Raw genomic sequence first — 15,784 nt, 5'->3', positions numbered from 1 at the left:
GGATGCAGTAGGGGAGGAGCCTACCCTCTAAAACTTTAGGATAGGTGCCTGGCTCCTTCGGACCCTCCTACATCCCAGTGTTGAGCTGTGTCACCAGGACCATATCAGAGAAAGGGATTCGAATGGTAAGTTCTTACAAAAATCCCTTTATAGTATGCAATGGGCATCATGTGTGGGCTTATGTGTAATTGGAATTACAAAGTTCACTAAAATGTGCAATGGGCATTACAGTGTGTGGTATAATGTTGGTCCGTACCCACTTTTCACTGCGCAGGAGCCTCACCTACTACAAATGGGGGGGGCGCGAAACATGCCCTTGCTCCAGGCGCCATGGCACCTAGCTACACCACTGCACATAATTGATGTTGTGGCTCTTATGCTTTTTGCTATTGTTAGGTACTACATTCTCTAAATTACTGGTATCAATGCTGTTTTCTGTTTAGTGGAAATTGTTGGAGTTCTTCAAAACACCCGATTTTGTATTAAAAATGTTTGCAAATGAAGACATCATGGCTTGGTGCTTGATTTTATACACCTGTGGCATTGGGTCTGATGGAAACATCTAAATTCAATAATTCACAGGTGTGGCCAAATACTTTTGTCCATATAGTGTATATTATGCCACAAAATAGTGTCCCACAGTAGTGCCGAGTACACACAATGCCCACAGTAGTAATGCCACTTACATATAACATATAATGGCTACAAAAGTGCCACTTATACACATAGGGGGTTATTTTGGTTCACTCTTTCTGACAAACTCCTTAGATGGACAAAACCATGTGCACTGCAGGTGGGGCAGATGTTACTTGTGCAGAGAGAATTAGATTTGGTTGAGTTATTTTGTTTCTGTGCAGGGAAAATACTGACTGCTTTATTTCTACACTGCAACATAGATCTCACTTTGAAGTAAAACCCCACCCAAATCTAATTCTCTCTGCACAAGTAACATCTGCCCCACCTGCAGTGCACATGGTTTTGTCCATCTAAGAAGGAACTTGTCAGAGTGAACTAGAATAACCCCCATAATGCCCACAGTAGTGCACCCTATACACATTTCTCCCTCTTTCACGCCAGCAGTTCTTCGCCCGCCTCAGACTTCTCCTCCTCTCCTGTCCTGTGAGAGACCATTCTAGTCCTAAAACAAACCCTAGAACTTAATCTAATCTCATGTGACAAATTCTTCTTTGACCTTACTTATGTTATATGGAAATAAGGATCACATTTCATTTCTTAATGAGAAGGTAATTTGAGCCAGGAACAGCTAATCAGGAGCCCCTCGTTTCTTGGTTATGCGGACGTGCTACTACCTGTATCACATCTAACCTTTGCCACTTTGACCTTAGACTTTCAGGCTGTAGTTGGCGCTGCTCCCTATAACCCAGTTTCATTTTGAAGATAAGTCTGTGAGACCAGGTCTCCTGTGATTTTGCCACTTTTTAATAGTTTGAGGTTTGGACTTTTACATGGTTCATTATTATGTTGTAGCCTTTTAGCTGCACATTTACAGATGAGCTTGGGATCATTGTAAGGCGCCTATTGAATTATCATGATTGACATTTACCTTAACTCTAAATTACCCCTACAAATAAATCACATGGACACCTTATTCTAAAATAATCACACGGACAACAACTGCATAAGTTAAAAGTTCAAGGATATTTATTAAGTGGTATGACCCTATTGAAAGGGATGGCCAGGAAAGCGCTTGGAGATCAGCTCCGGTCAAAAAATTTTAGTAATGGCGACAACTACAACGCCCCAACCAGGTGCGATGAACCGCCCCCATCCAATTTAAGGCACAAGCCGCACTGTGACGGTCTTACCGCCCCTTCTATGGCATGGCGAGGACACTTCAAGGAAGTGGCAAATGCCACCCCCCCCCCCCCCGTGGGGGCAGGACTCACCAGCCGTCCTGGCAAAGGGGGGCAATACCGCACAGTGTCTACCTGTACCTCAAAAATGACCGATGGTCGAGAGCACCTTCCCGCCACAGCTAGGTTCAAAATTACCCTTTCAGGTAACTACTGCAGAACCGCCGCCTGCCAACCCTAACAATAAACCTATGCTAAACTAAACAAACCCCCAGCCTAAACAAGTGAACAGGTCTTGGATAAAGACCGCCATGCCATCGTCTGACAGATGGACACCATCTTTCCTATAATAGGAGGGAGACTCGCGGACTAAAGATGGGTGCCGAATGGCAATGCCGCCCAAACATGTGACCGCTTTGGAAACAGCAAAATTAACTTTGCGCCTGGCATTTTCTAAGGCCGCCAGATCAGGACAGCCCCTCCAATTAAAAATAGGCACAATGTCGGACCACACAATTCGTAACCTGGGCCAGCGACAAACCAACTTCTTCAAATCTGCTTCTACCATCAAGATCAGGCCAATGCCTGTCACGCGGCCCAAATCGTTCCCACCGAGGTGGATAACTAAAACATCTGGGCTCCTTAGCATACAATACGAACCAGACAGTGACATGAGTCATTAAGGGAGGGGAAGGGGCTTAACTTAAACTGTAAGATAGACACAACTTAAAGTTAGGACATATACAATGCACAACTTGAATTAGTACATAAAAAGGACCCAAGTGAAGGTGAAAACCTTAAAAAAACTCCGGTGGACTTGAGGGAAGACAATTGTAATTCAGCCCACTATCGGAGGAGAAAGTAAAAAATTCCCTTCACACCCTCGATTCCGGATCGCTGGCCGTTCCAAAACTGAGTGTAAAACAACGGTTTATTGGGTTCGTGCAACTCAATATCCAGCTAAGCCATAAGGGCACCCTCCCCAAAACTACGGACCAAACAGAGCACTTAATCAATAGCTGATAAGGCACACTGCAAACATCGTCAGGAATGGCATCATTAATGGAAGTCCCGTGGGGGTACGACAGGTGCTGGATCAACCAGTACTTACCCGGAGCCTTCTTAGGCACTACTCCCAAAGGTGACAAGCACATATTGGGTAAGGGCACGGAAGGGAAAGGGCCAGCCATCTTGCCCAATGCCACCTCGGCCTGCACCTTCTGCCTTACCACCTCAGGGAAATCCACCACTGACTTCAAATTCCCGCAGGCACTCACCATAACAGACTCAGGTATGGGTAAACTGAAACCGCAACTAAAACAAGAACAGTGCGTCTTCCATGTTTGGGTAACCGCACAAACGGCGTTCTAAGTCAAAAACTACAATGGGTGAGTGGGCTGTACTTATTGCTAGTGCTGGCTTCACCTGGGGCCGAAGACTTGTATGTTTTGGCAGGGTGACCTGCTCCGCAAATCCGACATTCGTGGCAAAAAAATGGCACTTTGCGCCCCTGTCACACTTAGAGTTGTTGAACGCAAAACACTTGCCTTTTGCAGTAGGCTTCGCGCCCTTCTTACCCCCTGGAAACAATTTTTTAGTATGGGCCGCGGCCTGGGATGGGCCTTGCCGATCAGCTCCAGCCATATCTCTACGTGCTTAAGCCCCATTGTAATGACCCGGGTTCCATCGTGGGTTAAGCTGGCCATACATCAGAAAGATCGATCTTAAGATCGATTGCACTCATGATTGTGTACAATTTCCCTTGAAATCCCCAGCAGTCCTTGGTGGTTTTTGGACACACAATCTACACACAATCCATCATACAATCAGTCATACAATCCATCTTATGATTGATTGTATGATTGTGTACACAAGATGTGCACACAATCTGCATACAATCCATCATACAATCAGTCATACAATCCATCTTATGATTGATTGTATGATTGTGTACACAAGATGTGCACACAATCTGCATACAATCCATCTTACAATCAATTGAGATTGTATGATTGGGTACAATATCTTTCTGATGTATGGCCAGCTTTAGACCAAAATTGTCATCATAAACCCGCCATGCGGTACCTCTGTAAGCGAGGAAGGTCTCATTTACCAGGAATATATATCGTAGAACATTTGCGTGTTCCTCGGGCCTGGTATCAAGGTAGCATGATGTGAATATGAGGAAACCCTTAAGCCAGTGGTGGCTTAAGGGTTTTCATGTCGCTAGTCAACGTAAACACGTAGACGAACTTCCCCTTAGCAATCTTGCCCTTGATCCTCTTACGAAGACCCCTGGTGACTGCAGTAGTATTGCTGCAGTGAACCATGTCTGACGATGACAGGGGCGCAGCGCTGGCATCATCCTTCCTAGTGTGCTTGCCCCCTCCAACTTGCTTTGCTACAGCGCACGCCACTAGCTTAGCAAACTTGTGCGGGCGCCTAGTGGACCCCGATTCGTCGCTGCTAGCGGAGGAATGGCATGAGGAAGAGCCAGAAGAAGTATCATCATCATGCTCACCAGTACCAGATGGACTGACCGCCTCCAGAACCCTGGGTCCTTGGTATGTCCCTGCAGCGGCTGGATCCTCTTCGGGGGCCACACCGAAGAATGGAGAGGCGTGGCTGAAAGAATCCCTGCCCTGGGCTCTGGCTGGAACGTTCTCCCTTGAAGACTGCACCTCCTCCATGGAACGTGCGTCCGCTGAGACCTCGGAAGAAACATGTACAGGGGTTAGTGAATCATTGAAACCCAGGAAAACCCCAGCTGCCCACGGGTAGTGGGTGGCTGTGGTAGTAACCGCACTACTGAGCGGGGGCGGTGGAGACGCAAACGCCTGGGAGCTGGAGGGGGTTGTGGCATAGGTGAAAGCCCTGCCGGCTGTACCTGGCTGCCAATAGGAGCTCTGGGGAGGGTGTGCACCGATCCAACTCTGGACGTAGGGTTGGCTGATGGGACCCATAAACTGCTGGTACCCCTGACCCTGCCATGGGAAGGGAGGGCACCCAAAATGCTGCTGGGAAGGGTAACCGGAGGGGTGGCTAGGGGCCGACTGGGCAAGGAATGACCATGCCACGGATGCCTGATGCCCCCCTAAGGGTGGAAAAAACTGGGGAAAACCTGCTCCAAAACCGGGGTAATAACCAGTATGGATACCTTGTGGCGGAGGGCCGCCCTGTTATTGGTCCCACGCGGTACCGGACATCCTGGGAGGCAACTGCGGGAGCTGGAGAGGAGTACTCCCTGCTGGGGCAATGGGGGCCTGCGCCTGCCGTAAAGTATGGCTAGTACCCCTGGAGGGGCCTTGTCCCGCCAGCATACCGCTAAGGGAGAAACCCCCTGAAGCTTCCTGTAACCCCGCAGCTGTATATGCGCTAGCAGAGGGAGCCAGTGCTCCCCTGCTGCCGGATACAGCCCCTGCAGAGGGTCCAGGAAACCCTGGCAGCGGGGTGTCCTGGATCCCCTTGTAATAACCAACATATCCCCTTCATCCCCTGGGGTGGATGCCCTCGGGGGCTGAGTTTCCCTACCCCCAGCAGCGCTCACTGCTGCAGGGGTAGCTGAGACCGGGGAGCCAGCAGCCGCCGTAATCCAGTCACTTCCATCCAGGGCGGGGCTGGGGAGAGTCAGTGTGCGCGCACCAGTGCTGCCTGAGAATCCTGGGCTGGAGTGAACTGCGCCACTGATGGAACGGACGCCCGCCAGCCGCCGCCCGGTCTGGATCACTTCCGGCCGGGGCGAGGGGAGCATGCGGCGGGGACCTGGTGGGGTCATGGCGGACTGCATGATTGAGGTGTACTGTATGTAGGCTAGAGACAGCAGCGATAATCCCCCCCCTACATTCCTGTGATTGGTCAGTGCTAGGAGGTTTCATGGTGGCAGTACACTGTATTTGAAAAAGGACAGTTGGGTGTTGTTTGGCTGGTGCATTATCTCCTACCACTTTGTCTCCACTTTATCTCTTCACCAAGCTTAATACATCTGCCCCATTGTTCTGTAAGTCTGGTGTGTTTATTCTAAGATGTTTTATTAGGGAAATAGCTCTCTCCTGTCTACACTTCCAAGAAAGTCAAACTTCCAAGAAAGTCTCTTATTCCAGTGCTGGAGGCGCGAGCTTTAACATTTAACATCGTGATGTAATATTCAACATGATTAGCAGAAATTGCAGTACAAGAAAGCATGTTGCATTGTGGTTAGTGTTGTGGGAACAGGGGCAAACACAGGGTTTCTAAGGGAGGGGGGGGTTCTGTGTGTGTACATCTCGGTGGTCAGGATGCCAGTGCTAAATATACCTACGCCGGCACCCTGACTACCGCCAGTATACCGGTGCCAGAATCCCAAAATCATTTATAATGCCAGTGCCAAAATCCTGACTGGCGGCATGCCAAACAGCAGGAGTGTGCACCGGGAAAGGGGGGGGGGGGGGTAGGTTTAGGCACTAGAGGGGGAACTTAGGGTAAGGCTATGGGTGTGGGGGAGATAGGGTTAGGCACTTAGAAGGGTGGTTAGGTTTAGGCGGCAGAGTGTGGGAGTTAGGTTTAGGTACTGGTGTGGCGACTTAGGGTCAGGCCTGGGGGAAAGGAAGGTTAGGTTTTTGTGTGTGTATATATATATATATATATATATATATATATATAGAAGCGGTATTCAATCAATGACATGAAAGAAGACTGGAGGCGGCACTCTCAGTAAAAAAAGTAACGGTGTATTTAAAACATCAAAAACATCGAAAACACAGTGGAAAAAATCACAGTGCAAAACGTGTCAGCATATTGTGTCGACCGTTTCGGAGCATTCGCTCCTTCCTCAAGACTGCTGGCTGTGCAGTAACTTTCAAACAAAAATAGTGTGCACTATATCCTGTTTTTCTGCACACTATTTTTGTTTGAAAGTTACTGCACAGCCAGCAGTCTTGAGGAAGGAGCGAATGCTCCGAAACGGTCGACACAATATGCTGACACGTTTTGCACTGTGATTTTTTCCACTGTGTTTTCGATGTTTTTGATATTTTAAATACACCGTTACTTTTTTTACTGAGAGTGCCGCCTCCAGTCTTCTTTCATGTCATTGATTGAATACCGCTTCTATACCTATTTGTGGAAGGCACCCCCTTGCTGATCAGATGTACCAAGTGCCGGTCTAAGCCTGCATACATATATATATATATATATATATATATATATATATATATATATATATATATATATATATATATAGAGACAAACACAGGCGTCACTCCGGGGCTTATGGTGAAAAAGCTTTACTGTGTGGCGGTCAACGCCGTTTCGGGTTTCCCCGTCGTCAGGACCAAAATTTTGGTTTGTGAATTTTGGTCCTGACGACGGGGAAACCCGAAACGGCGTTGACCGCCACACAGTAAAGCTTTTTCACCATAAGCCCCGGAGTGACGCCTGTGTTTGTCTCTATACGTATGGTAGTATTCCTCTACCAAGGAAGGCACCCGGGCAGATATCGTCTTACACAGTAATGACACGAACCTGCAGTGTAGAATCCCAGCTGCTGAGTGTAAATCCCCCTGAGTCAGGTCTTTCCCTCACGTTGGGGGGATGTTCTAACATTCGCACCGCAGCTTCGCTGCCCATCGCATTCATAATTATCACATATGCGATAATTATGGCAAAGGACAGCTCTTGCGTTAAGAGCTGTCCTTTGCGGTGGGAGACAGCGGGTTGTCCCACAGTGACCGGGCAGCTCCCCCCTCCCTCCCTTACCCGGCGCTGCTGCTGCTGCGCTGGGCTCTCCTCCTCCCTGCACCCGGAAGAGGATTACAGTGCAGGGAGGAGGAGGTCACAGGTCTGGGCAGCACAGCACTGTGCTGCCCGGACACAGGTGAGGGGGGGTCAGTGCAGTGCAGCAGGGGGTTGCGGTAGAAGCCCATAGGCTTCTATGGGGCATCGCCAAATCTTTCTGGTGATGCCCCCCGCCTCGGTAACCCGGAGGGGGATGTTGAGAGCATCCCAAAATACGGTAAAAACCCTGATAACGTTTTTTACCGCATTTTTAGTTTAGAGAATCTCCCCGTTGCCAGCTCCTGCCTCTGAGCTGTTGCATTTCCGTCCCTCTATCAGCTCAGCAGCTTTACTTTCACTTTGTGCTCTCACCTCTCAAGCAGGGCACAACTAGTGGAGAGGGCAGTACTGCACCTAGTGGCACCCGGCAGTACTGCAGACAGCAGTGATCGTCACTGACTACAGTACTCAATGACCAGCACTGATTGGGGGGGGGGGGGGGGGGTTCTGGGTACTCAGAAACCCAACCTGCATGTGCTACTGGAACCTTAACATGTCTAATACTGCAAAGTGCACATTTCTGTATTCCCAAGTCCCCCACCATTACAGTATGATGTCACTGATCTGTTCTCACATCCACGATGCCTGGTGATGCTGTCCTCTTTTGCACTAATGATCCCAGCATTCCCTGGATGCATTAGAAAGCTTGTGTATACTAGCACTTGCAGAACTAGAAGTGCCTGCATGCCCTGGGTGCCAGGGACTACTGGGGCATGTAGAATATGTTGGGAAAAGGCCTAAAAACACAGACATGAGGACAAAATCACACAGTCACATACAGCCAACTAATCCCTGGTATCGGGTTGTTTTCCCGCATGTGATCTGCCAGAATCCCAAAATAAAATAAAAGACAGGAGTAGATTACGCAGTGTTCAATGACAGTTACATTGCGTTCTATGTAACATCCATTCACATGCCCTGCTGTGCGCATTGCGCTTGTGAATGGGTGTCGCCAGCCAACCATTCGCAAGGCCGGGTTTGGTGGACTCGCAAGGCTGCCAACTTGCCCAGAAATAATCCTCATAGTTTCCTACAACTTGTCAGAACACCACACGTTCAGATCTTGGGCAGAATGACCGCGATGCTAATTCCTGGGAAGATTGTAAACCGTATGACACGTTCTCATCATCAACCCCCCTCCCTGGGGAATAGGGGATTTCCTATTGCTGTATTGCTACATTTTCCAGCCTGATGGGCGGCAGTTGGGCACTCCGAGATCAGGGTGGGTCACACAGCTTTTATATAACGCTGCCAATGTTTCCTGATGTGGTGCACTGACTTTCGCACATTTAATATCATATGTGAAAATAGTATTTCCCACCAAACGGTAACAAATTAAATATTTGAACATCTCCTTGTATTCCATTCCAAAGTTTTAGGACTGAGTTCTAGATGTTGGTTCTTTCTGACACAGCTTTGCGAGGGGAACTGTATGCTGCACATGAATGTATTTGTCAGTTCCCAGCTCCAAAACATACGTAGAACATGTAGAAAATGAGCAAAGAATAATGTGGAATATGTCAGGGAAGGGTTTTCTTATCTCTTTAAGGGAAAGGCCGGAGCATTATCATCTCCAGCTGAAGGGCTCTTATTGTGAAATAATAATGTCTGCATGACTGGGAATGAGCTTGGCACATTCAGCAGAGAAACTGAAGAGCGATTTGTCTTTGTTTAGCTTTGCACGGTATTGTAAGCCCGTCCGTCCAGGTGTTGTCTCACAGCCGGCTGTTGGCCGCTCTCCAAGGTGTCCTGTTCCTTGTTGGATTGAATAGCAGCTGCAACAAAAGACAAGCGGAGAAGCCTGGAGACAGGAAAGCCTGACACAGCAGAACTGCCTGCTGCAAGCGGGACGAGTGCTGCAACTTTGTGATGGCTCATGGTGAGCCCTGAGAGAGGCTGCACGTTCTAGGCGGCCTGGTCTGATGCTCTGCATTCGTTCTCCTGATTCAGGGCTTCCCAGCGTTTCTGGATATTGTGTAGAGTTAGTCACGCAGACCGTCTGCACCACTGCCTGATGGGAGAGGTTTCCCTTTCCTAAAGGGCAAGTTGAGTCAGAATGAACGTGTCAGCTGACCGACCCCTGGAAATTGTACTTTTATAAATCGAATTAAAAAAGATAAACGTATTCTCAAAGCCAGATTAAAGGAGGGGCGACATGGGAAGTTGTCATGGGGCCTCCACACATTTGGGGCCCCCACACACTGTCTGCTCAAATCGAACCCCAGCGACTGCACCACCCCTTATTCAGCCTGGGGAGCTTACAGTACAGTGATCCACAGACCCTTTCATGGAAAGTCTGATCCCTGAGTCATTCACTGCCGCATTATCCCGACACACTGGGTTGCTGAAAAAACGACTTGACCGTGTTCCCCGGGGTATGCAGTCATTAGATCTACAAAGTCTAGGTTGACAGTCATACTGACCACTATTGGTCGTCAGTCAAAAGGTCGACATAAGTTTTAAAACAAAAAAGCCGGTCAGTGCTGAGCGGTGCATCTTGCGGTTGCAGTTTAAGTTCCCCGGGGGGGCGGTGGCGGCAGCTTTGCGAGGACAGGTCACAGAGTTTTCTAGTAGCAGCCCAGAAAACGCAGGCATGTCGGGGCTGCTCCGAGGGCCGTGGCACATGTACCCAATGTGACCCTTAACATGGCTGGCCTGTGCCTATACAGCGAAGTGCGAGCATATCACTGTTCAGGACCTGGCGCCCTGGGAAAGCCTTCCAGAGGCTGCAATAGCTTTATTTGTGACTTGTTTGGTTTAACGGGAGAACAATCTCCTACTGTCTCTGCTGCTTTGTGTTCTATGTCCTTTATATAAAAATAAATGTAAATGTCTTCATCACACGGAAATGGAGATCACACTATTCTATTGTTTTATGCCTTATTAAGCTTCTCTGTGTTGGTGTCATTGTGCTGATAGAGGCCATATTTATCCTACTTTCTGGCTCTGGACTTTTTTTGGGTAGAAGTATTTGCTTTGGCTAACTTCAAAATTCAAATATGGGAGCCACACCCATTCAGTTTGGAATGGCAGTTGGTGGCAGTAGGTGTGGTTCCCCTATATGAATTCTGAACTGTGCTGCAATCCCCCTCCTCTGGATCACACTGCCTGATCCCTTTTAGTATAAATGAAGCCCCTGTTGACTGCTAATTTGATATGTGATCATTGTAATTGTAACCTTCCCGCCGTTACGCCCCTCCCATCGCCCTCTGTGTCATTTCCCCTCTTTCATTGCTCTGATACCTGACTTAAATCTTTTTAATAAAAACTACTGATATATTCTAGAATAAAAGAAGGTGGGCGCTCCAATGGCGCATTACCACTTTAAAAAGACAATTTTATTCAATAAAAAACATATAGAATAAAGGGTGAGGTCACGTACCGCAGGCAGCGGCTCAGAGTTGCAGCAGTGTTACACTCTAACTCCGGCTCCACAGTCACGCTGATGCTAGGCCACGCCCCTACGCGTTTCGTCACACTGGACTTCGTCAGACGGCTGGTCTAGCATCAGTCAGACTCCTCTCATATATCCATACAGGTGCTCTTCATTAAGCAAATCATAAACAGATCAATGTTTGATCTTATCCGCAAGTGACATCACTGTACACATAGAGCCTCTCGGCTGCTACACAATTTAACAATGGCTAAAACACAGCAGTATAAAACATATATATATATATATAATATATGTACGCTTATAAAAGAAAATTAAAATGTATAAAACACACATACATGATGCGTATAAAGCAGAGAGAGATAAAGTACACATAACGTTTATATTTTACAATCTTATAGTTATTTCATAAAAATACTATTAATAATATTCATGCAAAAAACACACATAATTATCTTAGAAATGGAGTGATCTCCATACCCTCATTCAACCCTATAGGGCACATTGTATCCAGCATAAAAATCCAATACGACTCTCTCTTTTTAAAAGTAAAGTATCCCTGTTGCCACCTCTTATGTCTAGTGTGACCTGCTCCAGACCAGGCTTTCCCAACCACGGTCCTGAAGGCACACCAACAGTGCAGGTTTTAGTGATATCCAGGCTTCAGCACAGATGGTTTAATCCAAATCACTCAGGTACTAATTAAGTCACCTGTGCTCAAGCCTGGATATCACTAAAACCTGCACTGTTGGTGTCAGGGCCGGTGCTACCACTAGGCAGCCTTAGGCAGCTGCCTAGGGCGCAGGCCACTGGAGGGCGCACCATTTCAGCCCATCATTTAAATTAATTTTATTTATGTGTGGCAGCAGGTCACTTAAGCCACCGCTACAGTTTCCAGGCCAGTTTCCAGGGTGGGATAAGCGCCTCAGCGATAGCGCTGCCTGCACTATGGCAGCAAGATCACCAACCAGCACTTCAGCGGATGCACACACTAGTTAGGTGCCACCAACACTATGCACTGTGTGTGTCACCTCTCACCTGCTGCTGTGAGGTGCTGTGTATGCCATTGCGCGGGACTGCTGCTATGCGGGTACGCCGGCCATGCTGCTTCCTGTCTCCCCAGCACCCGGCCACTCGTCCTGCTGCTGGCCGCTGCCCGGACTGCGCTGCTTCACTGTGGACTTGCTGGGGTGCTCCATGCCGCCTGTCACTAGGGGATCCCAGCAGCCCCGCTCTGGTGCTACAGCCTCGCCCCGGCCGCTCTGTCATCCGGCCACCAGCAGCACACAAGTGTGGGGGCTGAAATCAGTGTGTGCTGCTGGCTGCGTAGCGGCAGGGAGCAGGTGGAGAGTGCACTCTGGGGCAGCAGTATAACGCTGCTTCCGACTGGTCACCAGATGTGCAGAGGGAGCTGGACCGGCGTGCGGGGGGCTGCTGCTCGCTGAAGCGCTGGTAAGTGATCTTACTGCTGCTGGCGTGTGCAGGCAGCGCTATCGCTGTTGCTAACTGCTGCTGAGAGCGCCCTCAAACATCCCCCCCCTTTTGCCTGGGGCGCACAAAGACCTTGCACCGGCCCTGGTTGGTGTGCCTTGAGGACCGTGGTTGGGAATGCCTGCTCCAGACCAATAAATCTCATGCCCTCTGGATTCCCCGATTGGCACTTCTTAAAATGCCGGGGTACGCTGTGCGTGGTTATCCTGTTCTTAATGTTACGGTAATGTTCAAGGATTCTTATTTTTAACATTCTTTTAGTTTGGCTAACGTAACGCTTCCCGCACGGACATACAAGCAGGTAGACAACACAGGTTGTTAGACAGTTCATTAACCCTTTAAGGTACATGTCCTTCTTATTCCTGCCTTCTATCTTTTTGTATTTCTTAAACTCTGAGGGCACATTTTACATTTGACACACTTATAGAAGCCCTGTAAGGATGGCATTTGATATTTGGCATTTGATATATTTTATTCAACGCGGGTTCCAGTTGTAATAAGCTAGGTGCAAGTCGAGTTTTTAATTTACTTGCTCTCCTAAAAATTAATTCCGGTCTTACACTCAGAACATCATGTAAGTAGGTGTCCATTTTTGTTATCGGCCAATGTTTGGTAAGAATCCGCCTGATATCATTACTTTTATCAATTATTTTCTATCTAGTTCCCTACATCTGGCAATCACTGTCTGGATTAAAATTTCGGGATATCCCTTCTCCCTAAAACGAACACAATAGATTTCTACTTGAATAGTAGAAATCTATAGTATTATCTATAGTAATAGTAGACTATTGAATAGTTCTATAGTACTACAATTATGACGTAGTCGCAATAGTTGTGAATAGGGGAGATTGTTTTTCCAGGTGGCAACTCTTAGGGCAGTAATTCAATGTGAATAATCGCGATGTGCAGCAAATCCTGTTCAAGATTCGCTGCACAGTCACCATGTTCCGGAGGGCTGGAGCATTCGCTGCCAGCCCTCCCTGTCGCCGTATTCAATGCCGCAGGGGCTCGCTGCCCCTGATGGCGAATTTTAACCCCCTGCGGCGAATGTCGCACGGAGCCGGGGGACGGCGGCATGCAGGGAGATGGAAGCCTTCCTGCCTGCGCCAGACATTGTGGGGCAGAAGCAGGGATCCCGGGGACAAAGGCAGCAGAAGCTGCCCCCCGGGAGAGCTGGCAGGGGACTGGGGTAGGGAGCCGCTGCACTGCTCCTGCTTGTGCATATGTAATGAGCGGGAGCAGTGTGAAGTGAAAATATAAATATTTAATGAGCAGCTCCCGGCCCCCTGCTGGCTGTTATGTGTAAAAAAAAAATATATATATTCATGTGCAGTAAAAAAAATACAGATTTTTTTACACCAAATAAAAAAAACAAAAAAAACCCTTTATTTTAAAAGTTTACAGTTCAGTTCACCATTAAAAGATGGCAATTGCACGGTGACACATTGCGAAAATCACTTAGAAAGCAATTCGCCATCTGATCATTGAATACACTCACGACGAATCACATTGAAAAACCACAGCAAATTACGGCGACTATTAGACAGCGAATTGTCCGTCATTCACTGTTCGCCGTCGGCGAATAGTGCATGTTGAATAGGGCAAATCAGTTTTTCAGTAAAAAGATTCACCTTAAAGCACAAAAATAGCACACATTCACCGTAGAACACGGCGAATCAGCCTCATTGAATACTGCCCTTATAATCAAGATAATTATTAGAGTCAACAGTTTTAAAAAAAAGTAGTAGACACAATACTGTATTCATAATTTTCCGGGACTTCAATAGCTTCTAAACTCAGATCCAAGAAATCCACAGTCTTGGAATCAAACTTAGAAGTGAAAGACAGGTTATATGTATTAACATGTTTATACTTTATAAACTCCGCAAACTGTTCTTGTGTTCCCGACCACACCAAGATCAAATCGTCGATGTACTTTTTGTACATAGTGATCAAATGCAGAAATGGGTTATTATTATAAATATGTTCACACTCCCATTCCCCTAGATACAAGTTTGCGAACCCCAGGGCGCAAATCGCCCCCATCGCCGTCCCGCACTGTTCATGGTAATAATCTCCCAGAAAAGTAAAATAATAAGATTTCAACACAAATTTGAAACAATTCAAAATAATGCGTCTCTTCTCTTCCGAAATACACATCTCGCAGTAGCACTTTATGTATATATCTATACACTAAAAACCTTTGTCATGAGGTATGGATGTGTACAAAGAATTTATATCTATCGTTCCCCCAACTGGCATTTTTATCCAATTGAATATGATCTACCATCTGCAAAACGCCAGTTCAATCTTTAATGTAGGATGCCAGAGTAGGGACGTATTTATTACGGTGGGAGTCAACCCAATCAGATACTCTTGATGACAGAGAATCAACCCCCGCCTGGGGGAGAGGTCTGGCTTTTATGGACTTTGGCCAAATGATAGATGTATGTACGTTCAGGGCTGCCACTAGTAATGTTGGGGCCCGGGACTGACACCCCCCCCCCTTGCGCGGCGGCACTCCCCCCCCCCCCCCCCCACACGCACACAATTACTATTACTTACCAGCGGTGGCGGCGGTGCAGCATCTTCTCCCTCCGGGACTTAGGTCTTTGGTCTCGGAGCACTCACTACACAGTGCAACCTTCAGAGCGCCGAGCCCCTCTGTATCCTAGGCTCGGCACTCTGCAGGCTGCACTGTGTATTGTGCGCGCCTGGCCGCCGGCGCCGGGTGGGGGATTTGTGCGGGTGCGAGGGGGGTGCGGTGCCACTGTGGGGCCCAGGACAGCTATACCTCTGGCACCCCCCTGTCGGCGGCCCTGTGTACGATATATGATATATATTTTTAAAAAAGCCTTACCCATAGTTAATTGTAACCCTCCAGTAATGGGGAATTGTATTCTGTGATAACACTCTCAGATGGGATGTGAGTCTTGTTTTGGATTGTAATCAAGTATTTTTTCCCCTGTTCATTATTTTTACTTCATTTAAAGACAGCTGAATGGATTCTGTGTCATGTTTTCCCGTCTGTAAATGGGACCACTAAGATTTCTTTATAAGCTGCACTACAATTATGTTTCAGGCGTTTAAATTATCCTCTGGGAGTGTTCGGAATAGAGTTAGGATGGTGATTACTGGTTTCAAGAAAAGATTGTTACAATCTACTGATTTAATGCAAGTTAAGGTTTTTTTTATGTTTTTTTTTTATTATTATTTTCCATTTCTATGGTAACCATCCATAAATGGGTTAACTCCTTCCTTCAGAGACCAGTTA

General features: G+C 47.5%; 1 protein-coding gene across 4 annotated transcripts in view; it reads left to right on the top strand.

The window, feature by feature from the left end:
- Positions 1 to 5,484: 5,484 nt before the first annotated feature.
- LOC146026623 (uncharacterized) overlaps positions 5,485 to 15,784 on the top strand; it is a 64,524-nt gene continuing 54,224 nt past the window's right edge. Inside the window, exon 1 of one of the 4 annotated variants that reach the window (XR_014454503.1) lies at positions 5,485 to 5,579. Coding sequence is in view for 1 of the 4 variants with exons in the window: in XM_083157436.1 (XP_083013562.1) it covers positions 5,501 to 5,610 (110 nt within the window). In the remaining 3 variants the exon portion in view is untranslated. Of the gene's footprint in view, positions 5,669 to 15,784 lie in introns of all 4 variants that reach the window. The other 3 variants (XR_014454502.1, XR_014454501.1, XM_083157436.1) reach the window with 3 other exon arrangements.

This window comes from Crinia signifera, chromosome 8 (assembly GCF_055691185.1).
Source record: "Crinia signifera chromosome 8, ASM5569118v1, whole genome shotgun sequence".
NCBI lineage: Eukaryota > Metazoa > Chordata > Amphibia > Anura > Myobatrachidae > Crinia > Crinia signifera.
The sequence above is the reverse complement of the archived record's forward strand: the minus strand, read 5'-3'. Positions and strand labels throughout refer to the sequence as shown.